At 38.8% G+C, this 21764-nt stretch overlaps 1 protein-coding gene across 1 annotated transcript in view; it reads left to right on the forward strand.

Annotated features, from left to right (window-relative positions):
* The first annotated feature begins 258 nt into the window (after positions 1 to 258).
* The window catches only part of ULK4 (unc-51 like kinase 4), a 536768-nt gene continuing 515262 nt past the window's right edge, over positions 259 to 21764 (forward strand). The window contains exons 1-4 of the mRNA XM_081284376.1: positions 259 to 330; positions 3048 to 3230; positions 15291 to 15390; positions 17009 to 17148. Of these exons, the coding sequence (XP_081140502.1) occupies positions 3093 to 3230; positions 15291 to 15390; positions 17009 to 17148 (378 nt within the window). The 5' untranslated portion in view covers positions 259 to 330; positions 3048 to 3092. The remainder of the gene's footprint in view (positions 331 to 3047; positions 3231 to 15290; positions 15391 to 17008; positions 17149 to 21764) is intronic.

A 21764-nucleotide genomic window follows, 5' to 3' on the forward strand; every position in this document is an offset into this window, starting at 1 on the left:
TTCACCTAGGGTAGGGTGTGAGGTCCTTAAAGTTAAGGGAGGCTGCCTGGTGGCCCCTCACTTCCGTGCTCCGGCCAATGGGCAAGGAGACTGAGCAGCCAGTGAGCTCCCTGCTGTTCTTCCGGCGTTCTGCGTGCTGCCCTGGAGACAGCGCGGGCTAATCCAAATGCGGAGGGGAGCTGGGCCAGAGAGTGCATCCGCACCTCCGTCATTCTTCGTTGGTTTTCCCCCCGGTAGTGGGCCAGTGGACTGCTCCACGCCAAGGCCAAGGCGCGCCCACTCGAGCAAGTGGTCCTGTGGCCTGGCGCCTTCTCCCGATCCAGCGACCAGGTGCGTGAGGTAATGGCTGTAGTGGTTGCGAGTCCAGACTAGAATCTTAGCGGACGTGAAAAGAGTATGGACCTGGAGGGGCGCGGTCTGGCAGCCCTCTCCTGAGCCTTCGCCCACCGCGACCACTAGGCCTCTCTCTGCTGTCTGTTTTGCAGTTATTGAACTAAAATTCTACACAACTTCATGGGGCTTTGGTTCGGGACATACGGGTCACCTGTTCCAGGACCAAGGTGCTCTTTGGTTCGGGCGATACCGGGACCACTTCTTAAAATCCAGAGCGGTCGCGTCTTAATAGCCCCTCAGCATTTCCAGGGCTCCAAACTGTCCTGACTGATGTTCACCGACCTGGGAGGCGGGAGAAGCTGCTCGGGCCACGAGGGGCTGGTCATTACGTAGTGGTTCCAAGCCTGCGCTTAATCAGTCTGTAGAGGGCTGCGAAGAGGATCACCTGTTAGTGGTTAGCACAGTAGTGCTGCCTGTTAAGTCCACGTGTAAGGTTGATTCGCAAACCTGCGCATGCATTGAGTCGCCTAGAGGCTGTGTATTAACCGCCCTCAGGGCCTCGCCTCTAGAGTAGATGCTGTGCATCTGGGTGGCGCCCGAGGATTTGCATTTCTGTTGATTGCCCAGGTGATGCGGATACTTTCAAGTCAGGGAGTCAATACATTTGGTGAGGTGATTTTTACCTGCGTGTTCCCATCACGTGATCTGTTTCAATGTTCACTGAATGCACGTGTGTAAGTGGCTCTGATTTCTGGCTTCTCAGAAGTTTCCTGAGTGAACTTGTAGATCTAAGAAATCACAGAAGATGCACCACATTTTGAGGAAACGAGGAAGAATAAACTGTGGGAAGAACACACTTGGATGAGATTTATAAAGCAATCTAAGGAAGTGGAGGATGAAAGTCAGGGGAGTGGTTACTTTTGGAGAACAGGTTGTGATTCGGATAGGCTAACTGAGGGGCTTCTTTTGAGGCTGGCAAGGTGCCGTTTCCTTACCTGGGTGGTAATTACGAGGGTGTTCCTCATAATTTATTAAGATATTTTTTATGTTGTGGAGTTTCCTGCATTTTATTTTACATGTAAGGAGTTAACAGATTTTTTAAAAAGTGCATTAGGAAGTCTTCCGTGGGTAATGTTTTTGGACTAAGTCAGAATAACCTTAAAGTTTGAAACTTCAAACTTGGAACATAAGTTTAAAATTTATCTTTTTTTTTTTTTAAATTGAGATGGTTTCCCTGTGTTGCCAAGGTTGTCAGAAACTCCTGGGCACAAGAAGTAGCTGGGACTATAGGTGTAGGCATTGCCTATGATCAAATTCATATTACTCTAAGAAACAGCTCCAGAGAGAGAATTGCTTGAATGTTGTAAGCCACACTCAGAGGCAGAGGCAGAAGAATTGCCCAGTTCAAGCCCAGCCTTGGTAACAAAGGGATTACAGGTGGCACCACTGCCCCTGGCTCTCAGTTGATTTACTTTCCCCCAAAGATTAGTGATGTTGAACATTTATGTGTTGACAATTGGTTTATTGTCTTTGGAGAAATGTATATGCATAGTTTTTGCCCTTGTTTGAATATTTGTTGTAGGAGTTCATTATATGTTCTGGGTATTAATATCAGGTATGATTTGAAAAACATTTTCCCATTCACTGACTTTCTGTTGATAGGGTCCTTTGAACAGAAATTAATTTTTTTAACTTTCTGCATGTTTTTTTTACAACTGAGATTTCATCTTAACACCTGTCAGAATGGCAGTCATCAAGAATACAAACAATAAAATGCTAGAGAGGATATGTAGAAAAAGGAACACTTTGGCATTGTTGGTGAGATTGTAAATTACTACAACCACTATGGAAATCAGTATGGAGATTCTGCAAAAAGCTAGGAATGGAACCACCATGTGATCCAGCTATACCACTCCTCAGTATTTATCCTAAAGAATTAAAGTCGTCATTGCTATAATGGTACATGCATACCCATGTTTATAGCAGCACAATTCACAGTAGCTGAGTATAGAACTGGCCTAGGTGTCAGTGGACAAATGGATAAAGAAAATGTATGTATGTATACACAAAGAAGTTTTATTCAGCCATAAAGAATGAAATTGTCATTCGCAGGAAAATGGATGAACTTGAGAATAAGTGAAATACTCCAAACTCAAAGTGGGAAATTGTATGTTTGTCTTACAGATGGAAGCCAGAAAGGAAAAAGGTTTTGGTGGGGGAATCTCATGACAAGGGAGATTAATAGAGGAAAGGGAGGGAGGAGAGGGAAAGGGGAAATACAGGGAAACAATATTAGGCAAATTACATTGTTATATTGTGTGCATGTAGCAACAAATCCTACCATTATATACAACCATGATGTACCAATAAAAATGTGGAAAGTAAACGTTGACTTGTACTTTGCATTGTACCAGGTTTTCATGGTAAAAAAGATATCAAGATGTATTGGAGAAAAACATCTATTCTGAGTTTGTTACTTATGTTCAAAATGACTTATGTGCACTATTTTTCTTCAGCTCTTGTTGATAGGAAGTTGAATATTGGTTTGTGAATTTTCCTTTTATCTTTTCCTTAGCTTTTGTTTATTCTATAAAAGGTGAATTTTGAGTTTATAGAATTTAGGTTTATTAACATATATTATCCTTCAGTAATTATTCTGTGCTAATCGTGCAGCTAGCTTACATTTATAAATTCCATTTTTGTTTACTATTTAGGAGCTAAAGATGCTGTTTTATCATATGTAAGAAGTTGGACCAGAGATGGAAAACTTTATTCTGTATGAGGAGATTGGCAGAGGAAGCAAGACTGTTGTCTACAAAGGGCGACGGAAGGGAACAATCAATTTTGTGGCGATTCTTTGTACTGAAAAGTGCAAAAGGCCTGAAATAACCAACTGGGTGAGTCAAGTGTGTTCTCATCTGAGGAGGGATGAAGCTACAACCAAGCAAATGTGGCATATGAATGGAATCTACTGAACTCCTTTTGTCAAATGCCACATTTCCCACCTGGATGGGTTACCTGTCTATTCAGTGCCATCAGTCCTGAAAAATGGCAATTAAACAACCAGGTTATCACCAACTTAAGGCTTTTTGTTGTTTTTTTGGTGCAAGGGAAGCTGTATTCTTCTATAATTTAGTGTATGTATATGAAACTTTTGGAAAGGACATTGGGTCAAAGTGACTTGGCTTTGAAGTAACTGTCACTCTACAGCCTAGGCTTTTTGGACCCTACCTTTAAAAAAAAATTGTATTAAAATATAAAGTTTACCACCTTGGTGTTTTAAATTTTACAGTTCAGTGATAAGTACATTCATACTGTTATGCTAGCACCATCACCATCCTCTGTCATAACGATTCATCTTGTAAAATTAAAACTCTATACCCATAAAAAAATCAATTCTGGGACTGGGGTCGTAGCTCAGTGGTGTGTGAGGCCCTGGGTTTGATCCTCAGCACCACATAAAAATAAAGATATTGTGTCCATTTACAACTAAAGAAAAATTGAAAAATCAATTCTGTCCTGTCCTCCAGCTCCTCGCAACCACCACTCTATTTTGTCCTTAGGCTTTTGATGCCTGTAGGTACCTCCTATAAGTGGTATCATACAGTATATGTGTGATTGATTCATTTTTGCATAATGTCCTCAAGGTTCATCTGTTGTAGCATGCCAGAATTTTTCCTTTTTAGACCAACCTAGTACATGCTACATTTTGCTTCATATATCAATATACATTTGAGTTGCTTCCATGTTTTAACTATTGTGGATAATACTGCTATGAATATGCATGTACAAATATCTCCTGCTTTCAGTTCCTTTACAAATATACCGAGAGGTGGTATGGCTGGATCCTATGGTAATACTCCATATTTTGAGGAACCACTATGCTGTTTTCCATAGTGGATATACATTTTAGCCTTTCAACCAACAGTGTATGAGGGTCCAGTTTCTCTATATCACCACCAATACTTGTTATGGTGGTTTTTTTTTATGGCTAAAACATTGTTTTGATTTGCATTTTTCTAATGACGAGTGATGTTGCATAGCATTTCATGTGATCATTGACTTTTTTTTTTTTGGGGGTGGTGCTGGAGATCAAACCTAGGGGCCTGGTGCAAGCTGGACAAACGCTATATCACTGAGCTACATCCCAGCTCTATATATTTTTAGAGAAATATCTATTCTAGTTATTTGCCCATTTTATTTTTCTATTTTGTGGAACTGAGTACTTGAATCCAGGGGTTGCTGAGGCTGGCTGGAACTTATGATCCTCCTGTCTCAGCCTCTCAAGTTGTTGGGATTATAAGTATGTACCTGGTTCTTTGCCCGGGTTTTAATGTGATTAAGTTTTACGAGTTCTCAAAAAATTGATCTCATCCCATATGATTTGCAAATATTTTCTAATTCCCTAGATTGAATTTTTCACTGATAGTTTGTACAAAAGTTTTTAATTTTTAAGAAGTCTAGTTTTTTCTTTCATTGCCTACCCTTTTGGTGTTATATTCAACAATCACTGCCAAATCTAATGTTGTGAAGTTTTTGTCCTATAATTTCTTTTGAGTTATACAGTTTTAACTGTTTAAAATTTTTTGTTGTAGATAGAATACTTTTATTTTTATATAGTGCTGAGGATCGAACCCTGTGCCTCACATCTGCTAGGCAAGTTCTCTACCACTCGGCTACAACCTCAGCCCTAGTTTTAACTTTTGTGTATATGTCTTTGATTCATTTTGTTTGTTTTCTATATGGTATAATATAAGGGTCCCAACTTGTGTTTTTGCATGTGAACATCCAGTTTTCCTACTATCATTTGTTGAAAAGACTGTTATTTCCCCCATTGAATAATTTTGGCACTTTTGTTTGAAAGTCATTTGACTGTATCTGTGAGAATTCATTTCTTGGCTCTGTACTATTCCATTGGCCTGTGTCTTGTTCTTATTATACTTATTATAGCTTTGAAGTTAAGTGTTGATATTAGGAAGTGTGCATCCTCCCACTTGTTCTTTTGCAATATCATTTTGGTTATTTGGCATGCCTTGAGATTGTGTGAATTTTTGTTCAGGTTTTTGTACTTATGCAAAAAACCTGGAATTTTGGTAGGGATTACATTGAATGGCTAGGTTGTGTTGGCTAGTATTGACATCTTAAATCTTCTTCATGAACATGGGATATGTTTCCATTTGTCTTTTTAAAAGTTTGTTCAGGGCTGGGGATGTGGCTCAAGCGGTAGCGCGCTCGCCTGGCATGCGTGCAGCCCGGGTTCAATCCTCAGCACCACATACCAACAAAGATGTGTCTGCCGAGAACTAAAAAATAAATATTAAAAATTCTCTCTCTCTCTCTCTCTCTCTCTCCTCTCTCTCTCTCTCTCCTCTCTCACTCTCTTTAAAAAAAAAAAAAAGTTTGTTCAACAGGGCAGGGGTTGTGGCTCTGTGGTAGAGTGCTTGCCTAGCATGTGTGAGGCACTGGGTTTGATCCTCAGCACCACATAAAAATAAATAAATAAAATAAAAAAATAATTTGGAAATATTTCTAAAAAAAAATTCAATGTTTTGCAGTTTTCATTATATACGAGTCTTACCTCTTTATTTAATACTTATGAAATTTATTTATTTTTTCTTCACAGTGTTGGGGATTATACCGAGGACATGCTAGGCAAGCACTGTCATTGAGCTATAGTGCTCCCCCCACCCCCCGCCATTTTATTCTTTTTGATGGTATTATAAATGGAATTGTTTTCTTTATTTCATTTTCAAATTTATTTGTTAGTGTATAGAAGTAAAGCTAATTTTGGAGTGTTGACTTTGTACCGTGCTACTTGACTATGTTTATTCTGCTAGTTTTTTTTTTTTTTTTTTGGTACGGGGGATTGAACTCGGGGGCACTGGACCAGTGAGCCACATTCCCAGCCCTATTTTGTAATTTTGTATTTTATTTATTTAGAGACAGGGTTTCACTGAGTTGCTTAGTGCTTCACTTTTGCTGAGGCTGGCTTTGAACCCATGATCCTCCTGCCTCAGCCTCCAGAGCTGTTGGGATTATAGGCATGTGTCACTGCACCAGGCTCTGCTGGTTTTTTGTATGTGGAATTTTTAGGGCTTTCTATATATAAAATCAATTATGTCATCTGCAAGCAGAGAATTTTGTTTTTCTAATTAGGAAGGAAAGTAAAATTCTTAACTAAATATTCTAGCTGGCACTTCTAATACTTTGAATAAAACTGAGAATGGATATTCTTGCTTTATTCCTGATCTTATAGGAGAAGCTTTCAACCTTTCACTTTTTTTTTAATGTTTTTGTAGGTTTTTTTTTAAAGAGTGAGAGAGGAGAGTGAGAATTTTTTTAATATTTATTTTTTAGTTCTCGGCGGACACAACATCTTTGTTGGTATGTGGTGCTGAGGATCGAACCTGGGCCGCACGCATGCCAGGCGAGCGCCCTACAGCTTGAGCCACATCCCCAGCCCCTCAACCTTTCACTTTGAGTATGTTGCTTGCTTTGGTTTTTCAAATACAGATTTCATATGTTGAGATAGTTTCCTTCCATTCCTAGTTTGAGGTTTTTTTCACAACAAGTGTTAACTTTTGTCAAGTGTTTTTTTTTTTTTCTGCATTAAGTGAGATGATCATGTGCCGTTTTTCTTCATTCCGTCAATGTGGTGTATATTGTCTTGATTTCATGTTAAACTATATTTGTTTTAGGAATAAATACACTTGGTTATGGTGTATAATTATTTTAATATGTTGAATTCAGTTAGTGTTTTGTTGGACATACTGTTTTTAAAGTTTTTTTTTTAATTTTTTTTTTTAGTTATAGGTGGATACAATCTTTATTTTACTTTTATGTGATGCTGCTGAGGATCGAACCCAGTGCCTCACACGTGCTAGGTGACGGCTCTACCTCTGAGCCACAACCCCCAGCCCTTTTTGGACCTTTTTGTAACTACAGCTTCAGGTATCCTAATTTACAAGTCACCTCTTTCAGGATACTACTGGGTAATCTATCTAGCTAACATAGTACAGTCATTTTTGTTAAAGTGTCATCCCTTTCTCTGATCACATTCCATTGGCATTTTGGAGTCCATCAGTGGCTTAATTTGGGGGTGGTGGTGAATAATTGGGAATTTTCAGAGACTACAATAGAGCCATCAGGTGGGAAGATTTTAGGCAGGAGACTTTGTGACATTTTGAAACTTATCAAGGTCCAGAATGAGTGCCACCTCTATTAAATCTCTTGACTCTTTCACCCTGGCAGGGGACCTGATCACAGCAGGGAGACAATCTTGCCAGGAGAATGCAATTTGTGACACATACTGCAAATGCCAGATGTGAAAGTGGATGCCAGAATCCCAGTGAAAACATGTTAGTAACTGGTGCCGTTCCAAGTACAACAATGCGATTGAGAATTGTGCTGGATACCAGGAGGAGTGCTTATGTAGGGCTGGGGTTTTGGGGGTCTTAGGTCCTAGGCACAACTAAGTAGAGTCCTGGAGCCATGACTTAACTGGCTGAATGAACTTGGTCAAGTTGTTGAACTTGTTTAAGCCTCATCTTCAGTGGGAAAATCTAAAGTTTCCTTTATAAAAAGGGAAAATAGTAGTACTCACCTGAAGAGTTGAGAATTTACCGTGAAAATTTACCCCAAAATCTGTAATGTCATTTTTTTCCTTCCACATTAATTATTGTCATTACTCTTATTTCTGAGTCCTCTAAGGATAAGCTCTGATTTTCTGTCAGTTCTTCCCTAAGCACTTCATATTTCTTTCCCTGGTGTTTCCACAGTACCTGGTTCCTGGACTCTTCTTTAAAATACTGAATCCTATCCATACTGGTTAATGAATGACTGAGTGCCTTGTGGGTCTGCCGTGGCCTGTTTCTTGGGACCTCTGATCCCACCCCCTGGCATCACAAGTGGTCACCAGACATCTGGCCAGTGCCCATATCTGTGGCTGATGACCTGTTTTGAACATCACCTCTTTCTGTAACAGGATTTATCAATTTTACTGTTTGTCTTCCCATGTCTGACTCTATCATAGCTCCAAGCTCACCATTTACACTCATTCATTCAACATGTACTTACTGGGTCCCTGCTCTGTTCTGGCACATTTCTAGTCCCTGGAGATTGAGCAGTGAGGAAGACAAAGTCCCTATCCTCAGGAAACTTCCATTTTGTTTGGAAAGATCTGTAATAGTTACTAGTGTTGGTTGCCAGAAGAAAAATAAAGCAGGTAATGGAAAGAATGATCATGGTCACTGCATAGTTAGGGTAGCTGGAAGGATCCTGAGGTGAAATGTGGGCAGAGGTGAGGGAGGGAGCCAGCCAAGGGTGTGTCTGGGGTGGAGAATGGGGATAACCAGGCAAAGGAAGCAGCAAGTGTGCAGGCCTGGAGGTTGGAGCAAGCCTGGCATGGGTGAGGAACAGGAGAGACCAGTGTGGCCAGGACAGGGTAGCTGGGGAGGTTCCTTTGCTGGTGGGAAGACTTGTAGGATTTTCAGGAGGGGAGTGACAGGCTCCTGGGTAAGTTCTCTCTGGCATCTGTATGGAGAAGAGATTGTGCAGATTGGGTAGAATTGGGGAGCTAGTTGGGAGACCATTGTAAGAGGGGAATGGTGGTGACTGGGACTAGGGTGGTTTCAGTAGAGATGGTGAGAAGGCATAGATAGGATGTTTATTTACATACTCATTTAAGGTAGACTTTCAAATTTTTTTAAAAAATATCTATTTTTAGCTGTAATTGGACACAGTATCTTTATTTTATTTTTATGTGGTGCTGAGGATCGAACCCAGCACCTCACACATGCTAGGTGAGTGCTCTGCCTCTGAGCCATAACCCCATCCCCTCAAATTTTCTTTCAAAAAATTTTGTCCAGTAAGTTCTTTTGAGGTATTATGATAAAATGCATAGATCAGTCTACAATTCAATGGCTGCTTTTTCCTCAGTATTGGAGAGTAAACCCAGGGGTGCTTTACCACTGAGCTATGTCACCAGCTTTTCCTATCGCCCACTTTTATTTCAAGACAGGGTCTTGTTAAGTTGCCAAGGCAAGTCTTGAACTTGAGATCCACCTGGCTCAAGTCTTTTGAGTTGCTAGGATTACAGGTGTATTCCACCATGCTCAGTTCATATTTGATGACTTCGATCAAATGTATACAGTCTTTTTTTTTTTTTAAAGAGAGGAGAGAGAATTTTTAATATTTATTTTTAGTTCTCGGCGGACACAACATTTTTGTTGGTATGTGGTGCTGAGGATCGAACTCGGGCCGCACGCATGCGAGGCGAGCGCGCTACCGCTTGAGCCACATCCCCAGCCCAGTATACAGTCTTGTAACAAATCTCCAAGTCAAGATAGAATATATCCCTCTTTCCAGAAAGTACCTCATGCCTCTTTACAAATATCTTGTTCTTCAATACCCTTTTGTAACGACTACCCTTATTTCTGGGCATTGAAGATTTTATTTCTTAAATCTCAAATGGATTCCTGTGGTGACTCTTGTGTTGTACTTCTTTTTATTATCATACTTTTGAGATTTATCTGTTATTGCAAGTACTTTAGTCACTTTATTTACTAAAAAGTATACATTTTGAGTGTGTGTGTTTGTGTGTATGCACGTGCTTGGGATTGAACCCAGGTGTGCTAACCACTGAGCTATATCTCCAGCCCTTTTTATATTTTATTTTGAGGCAGGGTCTCCCTAAGTTGGAGATTCACTAAGTTGCTGAGGCTGGCTTTGAATTCATGATACTCCTGCCTCAACCTCCTGAGCAACTGGAATTACAAATTACAAGTATGTTCCACTGTGTCCAGCTTGAGTTTTTTTATAGAAATAAAGCATACATGCAAAAAAGTATGCAATCATAATTGTTCAAATTTTCCTGAAGATGTGCTTAGCATCCAGCCAGCCACAGAACATGAGCATTATTCTACAGACCGTTCATACCTCTTTTCAGACCCTCTCCTCCCCAAGCATGATGACGGTCCTGGCTTCTTACATTACAGATATTGTATTGCTGGTTTTGAGCTTATGTGAACAGATAATTTTGGGTTCTTTTGTAAAGTAGAGCTGAGAGTTTGGGTCATGAATTGGATATGAGGTGTGAAAGAGAAGCCAAAGATTATTCTATAGTTTTGGGCCAGGTGACTGGATTGATGGTGATGTCATTTCCTAAGAGGGGAAAGTCTAGGTATGAGGGTTCATTGGGCACTTACATTTTGAGGTGCCCATTTTATATACAAATGGATATGTAAAGACATTGAGTGTTGGAGTCTGCATTTAGTGGGAAGTTCAGGGTGGAGTTGAATATTTGAGTATCATCAGCTGGTAGGTGTTAGGTAAACATGAGAAGATGGGTGAGCACCAAGGACCTTCACTGCAACACATAGCATAAGAAGAAGTAGCAAAGTAGCATGAAAGGGAGCATCCAGTGAAAGAGCTGGAAAAGAATGGGATGATGTGCTGGGACTGACTTGATCATTGCCCATTCTGGCATGCTTTCCTATTCTGCAGACTTGGGGAAGCTACAAACAGCAATTCTCCAATTTATAAAATTCTTGATGAAATTATCCACTTTAGATGTACTAGAGGAGACTTGGTTTCCAAACTGAAGTGATGAGAGAGGCCTCAAGGGACCAATTTGTCAGTTTAGGTTGGGCTGAGACTGGTGGTGCTGGATGTCCGTCTTAGTGGTGGCAGAGGTAACACATTAGCTGACAGCTGTTTCTGGTTGTGGCTTAGTTTTATGGTGTGATTTTTGGGAATCTTTTCTGGAAGTTCAGCTTAGAAGATTTCAATGAACCTCAATTGTTCATTGAAACTCAATTGTTTGAGTTTCCAATGCCCCTGAGGAGTTTCTTTTGTTGCCAGAGTGAATTCAGTTTTCTGAAGCTGAAAACTTTGGCCAAATATGTGCTGTCATGAAATCATGAAGAAAGTGATGCAGGGAGAAAAATCAGTTGTGTGAAATGCAGTTGATAAGGTGAGGACTGAGGATTTGACAACAGAGGCCACTGATGACCTTAAAGACGGTGGTTTTGGTGAATTGCTAAGGATAAAAGCCAGAACTGGTTTAAGAGGAAGCCAGAGGAGGTGGAGGCCACTCTTGAGTTTTGATGAAGCAAGGAGCAGAGAAATAGGGTGACAGCTGGATGGCAATATATGGGGCATTAGGAGTTACATGTGACTCCTGATGAAAGACCTCAAATCCCAGGGCTTGAAGCAGATGGCCTGTTTTCTTAGGTGAAGGAAGTCTTGGATTTATAACCTGGTTTCTCCAAATGCCTCTTAGCTGTTGTTTGTCTCTGCTGTCTTTATTGCTTGGCTCTGTGCTTAAGGCCACTTCACAGTTGCTGGGTGACAATACCTTTTAGCCATCATGCCAGTTTTCCTGGGTAGGAAGAGGGTGCTTAGGTGTTACTTGGTGTCTTGAATAAAACCCCTTTAAAGTTGCCTAGGAAACTTCAGCCAGTGACTTGACTACCATCTTGGTGCCTTTCCTCTGCCCCCTCACCTGTACAGAAAGTGAGGAAGTGTTTTTTCTGGCCAGGCATGAGGCTGTCTTTGGCAATATAGGAACTCTGTATTAAGCATATAGGTGAAAGGGGTATTAGGTAAGCCACTGGAACCTCTCCACGGAGATAATTGCAGGGAATGAGCCAGTATAAAGGGAAAATGAATGTAGGGTAGGGAGGAGATGGCTGTCAAAGTCAAGTTTGCATGGGATCTTGTATACCTGAGGAAACAGTGGCTTTTGAAAGGATGGTGGACAGTTGAGAGGAGAATGGGATAGAGATAAGGATGCTGCTTGATAGCCTGGTGTCAGGAGCAAGAGAAAGTCCTGAGGGATTTTGCTGTCTCTGGAACTAGCAGTCATCAATTAAGAGGTGGGAGGAGGGGAAGGCAGTGTTAGAGAAAAGGGGAGGTGAGAATAGCCTCTTGTAGGTCAGGTAATTGGGGGCCTTTTGAGATTGTGACCTGGTTGTTTGTGTTTACTTCAGCTGCTTGAGTACATGCAGGATTGTAGGAGGCTGAATTTAACTGGAATTGGGATCTAGGACAAGGGAAAGGGAAGTGAGTGTGCTCACAGGCATGTGGTAGATTTTGGAGGTCATGATTATTAGGAAAAACTCTCTCAAATATAATGGGGGCCACAAATCTAATTGTATGTTTCCTAGTAGCCACATTGAAAAAGAAAAAAGGGACTGGGGTGTAGTTTGGTAGAGCACCTGCCTTATATGTGCAAGGTTCAGGTTTGAGATTTGATCTCAGGCAACACAAACACAAGGGTGAAATTAACTTAAATGTATTATAACCCAATAAATACAGTACCTTATTTCAACACGTAATTTTTAAAACTTGGTCATTTCCATTCATTCAGGTATTAAGTTTTCAGAATCTGGTGTATATTTGACACTTAGAACACATCTGTTCTTATTGGCTGCTTTGTAATTTCCCTGTATGGCAAGCAGCTCCTATATTGTATAGTACGGGTCTGCAGAGTAACTATGGGTGGTTGAGGTGGGGGTAGGCGGCAAGGTTGCCAGAGATGATGAGGCCCTGTAATGAACACTGGAAGAGTAAGTAGGTACTGGGTGGAAGTCGAATGCTGGGGAGTGTCAGAGTGTGCTGAGAACTGAATTCTGATGGTGAATCTGTGGGAATTTCATCTTTTTCCATCGGGACCTCTGTTCCTGTGCCTGAATCAGTGGGCATCCTTAAACATGCTTGCCACATGGCCTTCACCATTCTTTAGTGGTCTTTTTAGTTTTATGGTTTCTTAGTCCTTAAATTCTTTCTTGATCACTGATTATTGTTTTTCTCATCTGTTTTCTAAATCATTTTCCTCATTGTGTTACACTATGAGCTTATCTAGTTCTGAGAGTGTACCACATATTCCATTTTTAAAAAACTCTATTTCTAAATAAAGTGACAATAGGATTTGTGATCCTTTTTTTAAAAAAATAAGAATCTGAGGCACTTTTGTACTTGTCAGCCATTCTAGGTATTTTCAAAGACTTCTTAAAATTGTATAAACTTAAAATATACAACATGTTTTCACTTACATCTACATAGTGAAATGATTACTTCAGGTAAGCAATTTAACATAACTGTCATTTTATATAGTGAAGGTGTGTGTGTGTGTATGTGTGTGTAGAGCACCTACGATCTAGTCTCTTGGATAATTTCCAGTAAAACTACAGTATTAGCTACAGTCCACATGCTGTATTTTTGGGTCTTTAGACTTATTCATCTTGCATAACTGCAATTTTGTACTTTTTGACCTTCATATCCCCATTTCTCTCCCCCTCCCACTTCTGGTTAGCCTCTGTTCTATTTTGTATTTACATAATCCACTTTTTTTGTAGATTATTTTCAATCCCCGGGGATTGAATCCAGGGATGCTTAACCACTAAGCTACATCTCCAGCTCTTTTCATTTTCTATTTTGAGATAGGGCCTTGCTAAGTTGCTGAGGTCGACTTTGAATTTGTGATCTTCCCTCCTCCAGAATGACTGGGCATGTGCCACTATACCTGGTTTATAATCCACTTTTTAAAAAGATTTAATTCTAAGTCTTGATGATTGACTTCTAATGCACATAGCTTTGCGATTTTTAGTTTTCATATTTAATGGAATTTTAAAGCAAAGCCCCTGAAACAATTTAGTATTTTTAAATTGACAGACTTTTGCATTTTTATTTGTTTTTAGTGCACAAGTATTAAGGTCAAATAAAAATATACAGTTTTAAGATCACTGTGTTCATTGTGATTTCTTTTAATAATCTGGATAAATTGATATTAGGACTCATTATGAATATTTTTGAAAAAGAAGATTGTAAAATCCTGAGTTCTTTTAAATGTTATAAAAGTAATGCATACTCATAATAGAAAATCTGGACAACATAGAAAAATGGATAGAAAAAGGTGCACTGAAGACAATCGGTGTTAGTTTTGGTTTGTCTTTGTGTTTTTCTTTGAGATGGGGTATTATGATGTTGCCCAAGCTGACCTTGAACTTTTTTTTTCCTTTTTTTTTTTTAAAGAGGGGGGGGAGAGAGAGAATTTTTAATATTTTTTAGTTCTCGGCGGACACAACATCTTTGTTGGTATGTGGTGCTGAGGATCGAACCCGGGCCGCTACCACTTGAGCCACATCCCCAGCCCCCTGACCTTGAACTTGAGACCTTCTTACCTCAGCCTCCCAAGTGGCTGGGATTACAGGCAAGCACCACCACAATGTGTGATGGCTTTATTTATTTTTTAGTATTCCATCATATCTATTCTCTGTGTATATAAGGTGCAACAGTTATTAACTAAGCTTTGTGTTCTGAGCACCTTTAAGGTAGATGAGGCTAAGCTATGATGTTCAATAGTTTAGATCTATTAAATGCATTTTCTACTTACAGTATCTTCAATTTAGGATGGATTTATTGGACTACAACCTCATAAGTCAAGGAGCATCTATATTTCTACTAACAGCTGCGTGTACATCTTCTAGTTATTAACCGTAAATCTTGTACAATCTGTATTTACACAGATGCATATCTTTTTTGTTGTTGTTGCGGTGCTGGGGATTGAACCCATGGCCTTGTACATGCAAGGCAAGTACTCTATCAACTGAGCTATATCCTCAGCCCCCAGATGCATGTTTTTAAAGATTATATGCTGTTAGCATTTTTCCATGTGACTGGCCTTCCTAACCATTATTTCTAATGTCTGTAAGCAAATTCCACCACTTTTCTAATATATTTTTAGTTGTAAGTAAACACACAGTATCTTTGGTTTTTAATGTGGTACTGAGGATCCAACCCAGCTCCTCACACATGTGAGGCAGGTGCTTTACCACTGAGCTACAACCCCAGTCCATTTTCCACTGTTTTCTTTCCATGTCCCAATTACATAGTTAGGTGCCTCTCATATCTAGAGTTTAAGAACTTCTTAAAGTGAATGCTGTATGTTTTTATAGGTCCGTCTCACCCATGAAATTAAACACAAGAATATTGTAACTTTTCACGAATGGTATGAAACCAGCAATCATCTCTGGATGGTGGTGGAACTCTGCACAGGTAAGGCTATAAGGCATGCTCTGAAGTAGTTCCCTGATGCAGTATTGAAATGTAGTGTATGTTTGTATTTACCTTTTTAAAAAATTTGGCACTGTGGAATTGAACTCGGAACCTCATGCATTACCACTGAGCTATATCCCCAGCTCCTGTTGCTTTTTAAAAATCATCTATTATAGATATTATTATGTTAATTTGAAAAGCTATTGCTTGATGAATATTAGGGAAGGGCAAAAGATAAAAGATGTTTGGTAAAAGGAAAGATTGTATAAAAGTTTATTTGGAGTTTACTTTGTTATTAAATTACCTGTATAGAAACTTGATATTTTAAAGTGATGATTAACTTGTCAAGCAAGTTTTCACAATAAATAAAAATAAACACTAGATGTTAGCTAGTTTTAATTAGCTAATACATTCATAAAGCAGTTATCCTTTGGCTTTATGAAAAGGATACTTGCACTTTATAAGAACTGAAGCAATATGGGGAAAAGTACAGAGATGAACCAACAATTCTCACTCCTTGACAATGGAAATGTTATAGCTGTTTACACAATGTTCTGGGACTACATACAGGGAGGAAGGTGAATGAATACATTTTATCTGGACTTTTAGCCTTAACATTTTGAGTTTAACAGAAAAAAACTAATAAGCATCACCATTGGTGTAATTTATACCTTGATTAGTAATAAAGGATCATTGAATATTGATGTAATGTGATTATTTGCATTATGAATTTTGCCTGTCAGCAGTTAAATTTATAAAACTTAAAACCAAATTACTTTTAGGGCTAATTTGTATTTTACTGAGTCAGTGTGAGGGGGTCATGGTGGAATTACCTTCATAGATATACACACTGGCAACATGATCAGGGGATACCCCTAATGTTATTTTGACTTCAGCTGTTTGTTTCTGACCCCTGACCAGGTGTAATATCCTATTTTAAATTATACCAATGTTGGGGTTGGTTCCTCATCCACCAAAAGAGAATAAACCCAGAATACCTTTTCTTTCCATCAGTCATTCTGATTAAACTTTCACATGCCAGCTGAGACACTCCTTTATCAGAACTTGACTCCTTTTATAATCTTGATGCTTTAATTAAAAGTTTGCCTCTGGCACTTAGATAAGAGGCAGGACTGGCACCTTTGAAGGATAGAACAATAGAATTCACAGTGTCTTTGGCTTTTTGTCTCAATGGTGCCCAGTAAGGGTTGTGACAGCCACATTAGGGAGGGTATCATCCTTTTTGCCATACAGTGCTTTGTGGAATGTGACCTGATGCTGCATGTGAGTAAATGAGCCTAAGCTTTGTATGTTTAAGTGTACAGTTTGGGGTTAATGTTTAATTTTTGCAGCTGTTTATTTCCTAGGGGATTTGGGGGGATTATCCTCTCATCCATTTGCTGACTTAATACCATCCTTCCAGGTGCTTCCTGGGACTGACTCTAGGATATGGTCACAGACATTGTTTACAGTGCAAAACCACTATGTCCACAACTAGTCTATCAGGGTTTACTGTTTTAATCATATTTTAATGCTTACTGTCAGCCAGTATTGAACTTCTCAGAGACTTTGTGATGTTGGTGGGTTAAAATGGATGATTTTAATCAACTTGTTACAGGTGGTTCCTTAGAAACAGTTATTGCTCAAGATGAAAACCTCCCAGAAGATGTTGTAAGAGACTTTGGGATTGACCTGATTACTGGATTATATCATCTTCATAAACTTGGCATTCTCTTTTGTGACATTTCTCCTGGGAAGGTAATTTATGAGTTTTGATTTCCTAATGGCTTATGTCTCAATTTAGAGTGCTTTTTTCAAAGGTGTTACTTTTTTAAATGAAAGAAAATATGAAGTACTACATTTTAGCTGCCTATTTAAGTAGTTTTTGGAATGTAAAGCCTCTCTTCCTTTCTGAGGTCTTTGAGTAAGTGCTTATTGCCACTGAGGTATATTGTAAATGATGAACCCAATAGGTAAGATAAGACTTTTAGTTCTTAAATTATAGTACACATTTATGAACCATTATTTTAGCTTGGCAATGGCATTCTTGGCAGTATATAGGTGATTCCTTATATCATGGATCAAATATTTTCTTTCTTGGTAAAATTGATTCCCATAACTTAAATGTTCTTCAATGTGAGTCATGAAACCTGCTTAGTTTGAGTTGCAGTCAATTTTTAAAAATTAATTAGGTATATATGACAGCAAATGCATTTTGATTCATTGTACACGATTGCAGCACAACTTTTCATTTCTCTGGTTGTATATGATGTAGCGTTGGACTATATTTGCAGTCATATATGTACCTAGGGTAATAATGTCCATCTTATTCTACCATCTTTCCTGCCCTCATACCCCCTCACCTCTCCTCCCTCCACTTTGCCCAATCGAAATTCCTCCATTTTTCCTATCCCCCCTCCCCCCGCCCCACCCCGCACAACATTATGGATCAGCATCCACTTATCGGAGAACGTTTGGCCTTTGTTTTTTTAGGATTGGCTTACTTTGCTTAGCATGATATTCTCCAACTCCATCCATTTACCTGCAAATGCCATATGTTATTCTCTTTAAATGCTGAGTAATATTCCATTGTGTATATATAACCACAGTTTCTTTATCCATTCATCTATTGAAGAGCATCTAGATTGGTTACACAGTTTAGCTATTGTGAATTGAGCTGCTGTAAGCATTAATGTGGCTGTGTCACCGTAGTACGTTGATTTGAAGTTCTTTGGGTATAGACTGAAGAGTAGGATAGTTGGGTCAAATGGTGGTTTCATTCCAAGTTTTCTAAGAAATCTCCATACTGCTTTCCAGAGTGGTTAGTTGCAGTCAGTTTTGACACAGAAGCTATGTGATCCTGGACAAATCACCCTGCTTCTTTCTGCCTTAGTTTCCTTCTTTGTGATATGTAGATAAATATTTTCAGAGTAGTAAAAAGGATTATGTATTATATCTAGGTTAAACTTCTAGGGTGCTTTCTGGCAGGTGTGTGTCCAAAATCAATGGCAGCTATTACTGTTTTATAAGTATAGGTCTGGAGGAATTGCACATGTTACAAGGCTGAGGTTTCTTTATGCTAATGAAGTGAAAAGCTGAATATTTCATTTTAATTTTATTTTAGTAGGCCATCTGTATAAGAAGATAATTAAACCTGAAAAGAGAACTTCATGAAACTTTAACATGCAAAGAAGTTCTAGTTTGAATTATTCATATGCTTACCCCAAGCCTGCAGCCACCCAACTGTCATTGTAGTGCTGAAAACAGCTATAGACAGCATGCAAATACATGGGTGTGGCTGTGTTTCAGTAACTTTATTTAGGGATTCTGAAATTTGAATTTCATAGAATTTTCACGTGTCAAATATTCTTTTGATTTTTTTTTTTTTAATCCACTTGGAAATGTTAAACTCCTTAGGTCATAGCTATGAAAAACCAGGCAGTGGCTGTATTTGGATCAGAGAATGGGAGTTTAATGAATTTTATCAGCTGTTATTTAAAATTCAGGCTGATTTATTAAGTAATGGGTGCTCTAGAGCAAGAGTTGGGAAAGGTTGGGCAGGATTCCCGTCTGTTAATAAAGTTTTATTTGAACACAGCCATCCTACACAATTCTTTAATAAAAATCTACTTAGTAGTCAGGACAAAGATACTATGGTTTGCCAGTGGTTCTCAAAGTGTGTTCCTTATGGGCTGGGGATGTGGCTCAAGTGGTAGCGCGCTCGCCTGGCATGCTTGCAGCCCGGGTTCGATCCTCAGCACCACATACCAACAAAGATGTTGTGTCTGCCGATAACTAAAAAATAAATTAATAAATATTCAAAACAAAAAAAAAAGTGTGTTCCTTAGATCAGTATTATTATCTGGGACTTGTTAGAGATGCAGGTTCTTGGGCTTTACCCTGGACTTTAGGAATCAAACTTTTGGGGAGTGGCTAATAATCTGCACTTTAACAAGTCCTCAGAGAATTCTGATGCTTGAGGTCCAAAAACCACTTTTGTAGACTAATAGACATGTTATAGTAAGTATTTATGACTAGAAGTTATGAGTTAACTTCAAGTTACTTTTAAAAACAGACGTGACCCAATCCATTGCAACCACCTAGAAATATTCTTAATGACTCTAGAAGAAACCATGTCACTTCCCAGCATGTTTATAAAAAAAATATATTCACAAATTATATTAGCAAACCTGAGTACTTATCACATGCTAGTCATAGTTATTAGCCCTTACTGTAACCCTTACAGTAATCTGAAGACTTAGGTGTTTCACATTTTACACATGAGGTATCAGATAGCAAGTAAGTGTTGGGCTCAAGTCTAGTTCTGTAAATTCAGAATTCTGTTTTTTACCTTTTATTATATTGCCTCTTGAATAAAAGACATCTCAGGTTGATGGATTTTCCAAGTCTCTTAGATGTCACGGAGGGTTGATAAGTACAGATTGTTAGATACTGTATCGTCATTTCTAGATAGCCACAAGGGAATTAGTTTCAGGACCCCCTTTTGTTACCAAAATCCTAGGATGCTCAATCAAGTTCCTTATATAAGATGGCATAGTATTTTCAACTTATATTCTCCTGCGTATTTTAAATCTCTAGATTACTTATACAATAAGTGCTATGCTATGTAAATAGTTGTTACATTACATTTATTGAATGATGACAAAAAAACTGTACAGGTTTAGTGTAGACTGTAGTAGTCAACTACCTGTTGCCATGACATAACACCAAACAATTCAAAAGGAGGGAGGATTTGTTTTGGCTCACAGTTGCAGAGGTGTCAGTCTGTGATCATTTGGCTCTACTGTTTCTGGACCTGTGGTGAGCCAGAATGTTGGTGGGAAGCTTGTGGTAAAGCAAAACTCCTTACTTCATGATTGCTAGGAAGGTGAGAGGAAGGTGTTAGGTGCAAAATACACACTAAGGGAGCATCTTCAATGACCTACTTCCTCAAACTAGGCCCCACCTCCTAAAGTTTCCACTACTTCCCAATAGCACATTAAACTCTGAATCCATAATTGGATTGGTCCATTCATGAGATCAGAGCCCTTATGATATACTCAGTTCTCAAAGGCCTACCTCTGAAAACTGCTGCCCTGGGGAACAAGGCTTCAACACATGAGCTTTTGGGAAATATTTAAGATCTAAACCATAGGGGGATTCAAGATGGTAGATTAGAAAACTGCATTCCTAGTTGCTCTGTGGCTCAGACTTCAAGAAGGGAGAGTACTGCTTCATAGTGAGGTGGGTGAAAGGGATTTCCTAAAATTCAATATTGGACAGTAAGAGTATCTTGGAAGTTCAGAAATCTTGAATGAAAGGAACATCTAGATACAGGAGGCATTTAGAACCCCAAATGTACAAGAATAAAAAACAACTGACACATTATAATTAAAACATCTTATAGGACAAGGATAGAATTTTAAAAGTCTCTAGAGAAATAGGCTATAGAGGCAGGCCAAAAAAAATGATTTCTGGTTTCTGAGCACAAACTCTAAAAGCCAGGAGGGCTTAGGATGATGCTTGTGTATTACATGCGTGTGTGTATATTTTGCGTGCATGTGTGTGTGTAAATTGGATTTAACAGATATCTGTGGTATGTTTCATCCAACAACTGAATATACTTCCTTCTTGGTGACTTGCTCCAAAAATAGATCATATTTTAGGCTACAAGGCAATTCTTAGCAAATACAAAAAATGATATAATTCCTTGAATCTTATCAGATAATAATGGAATGAAATTTGAAATCAACACCCAAAAACCCTACAGAAACTAGATAACCACATGGATATTGAATAATACTCTTTTGAATTATGAATGGGTGATAGAAGGAATCAGGAATTAAAGTCTTAGACCCAAATGAGAATAGAGGTACAACATACTAGAAACTCTGGGACACTGTGGAGGCAATTTTAAGAGGAAAGTTTACAGCTTATGAGTGTCTACATAAGAAAATCAGAAGAGCCCAAACTAACAATCTAATGATACGTCTTAAGGCCATTGCAAAAGAAGAAACCAATTCCAAAACCTGTAAAAAGGAAATAAGATCAGAGCTGAAGTAGAGAATAAAACAATAAATCAATGAAATCAAGAGTTGGTTTTTTGAACCTAGCCAAAAGAAAGAGAAGACCCAAATTACAATTACACATGAAATAGAAATCTGGAGGATCATTATGGACTATTTTGGAAATTCCAGTAAGCTGGGAAATCTAGAAGACATGGATGTTTCTAGACATGTGGCCTGCCAAGATTGAATGGAGAAGACATAGAAAACCTAAACAGAACAGTAACTAGTAATGAAGTAGCAGTAATGAAAAGCCTTCCAGCAAAGAAAATCCCAGGATCAAATGGATCTTCAGCTGAATTCTAGATT

This window comes from Spermophilus citellus, assembly GCF_964194105.1.
Source record: "Spermophilus citellus genome assembly, chromosome: 3".
Classification (NCBI taxonomy): domain Eukaryota; kingdom Metazoa; phylum Chordata; class Mammalia; order Rodentia; family Sciuridae; genus Spermophilus; species Spermophilus citellus.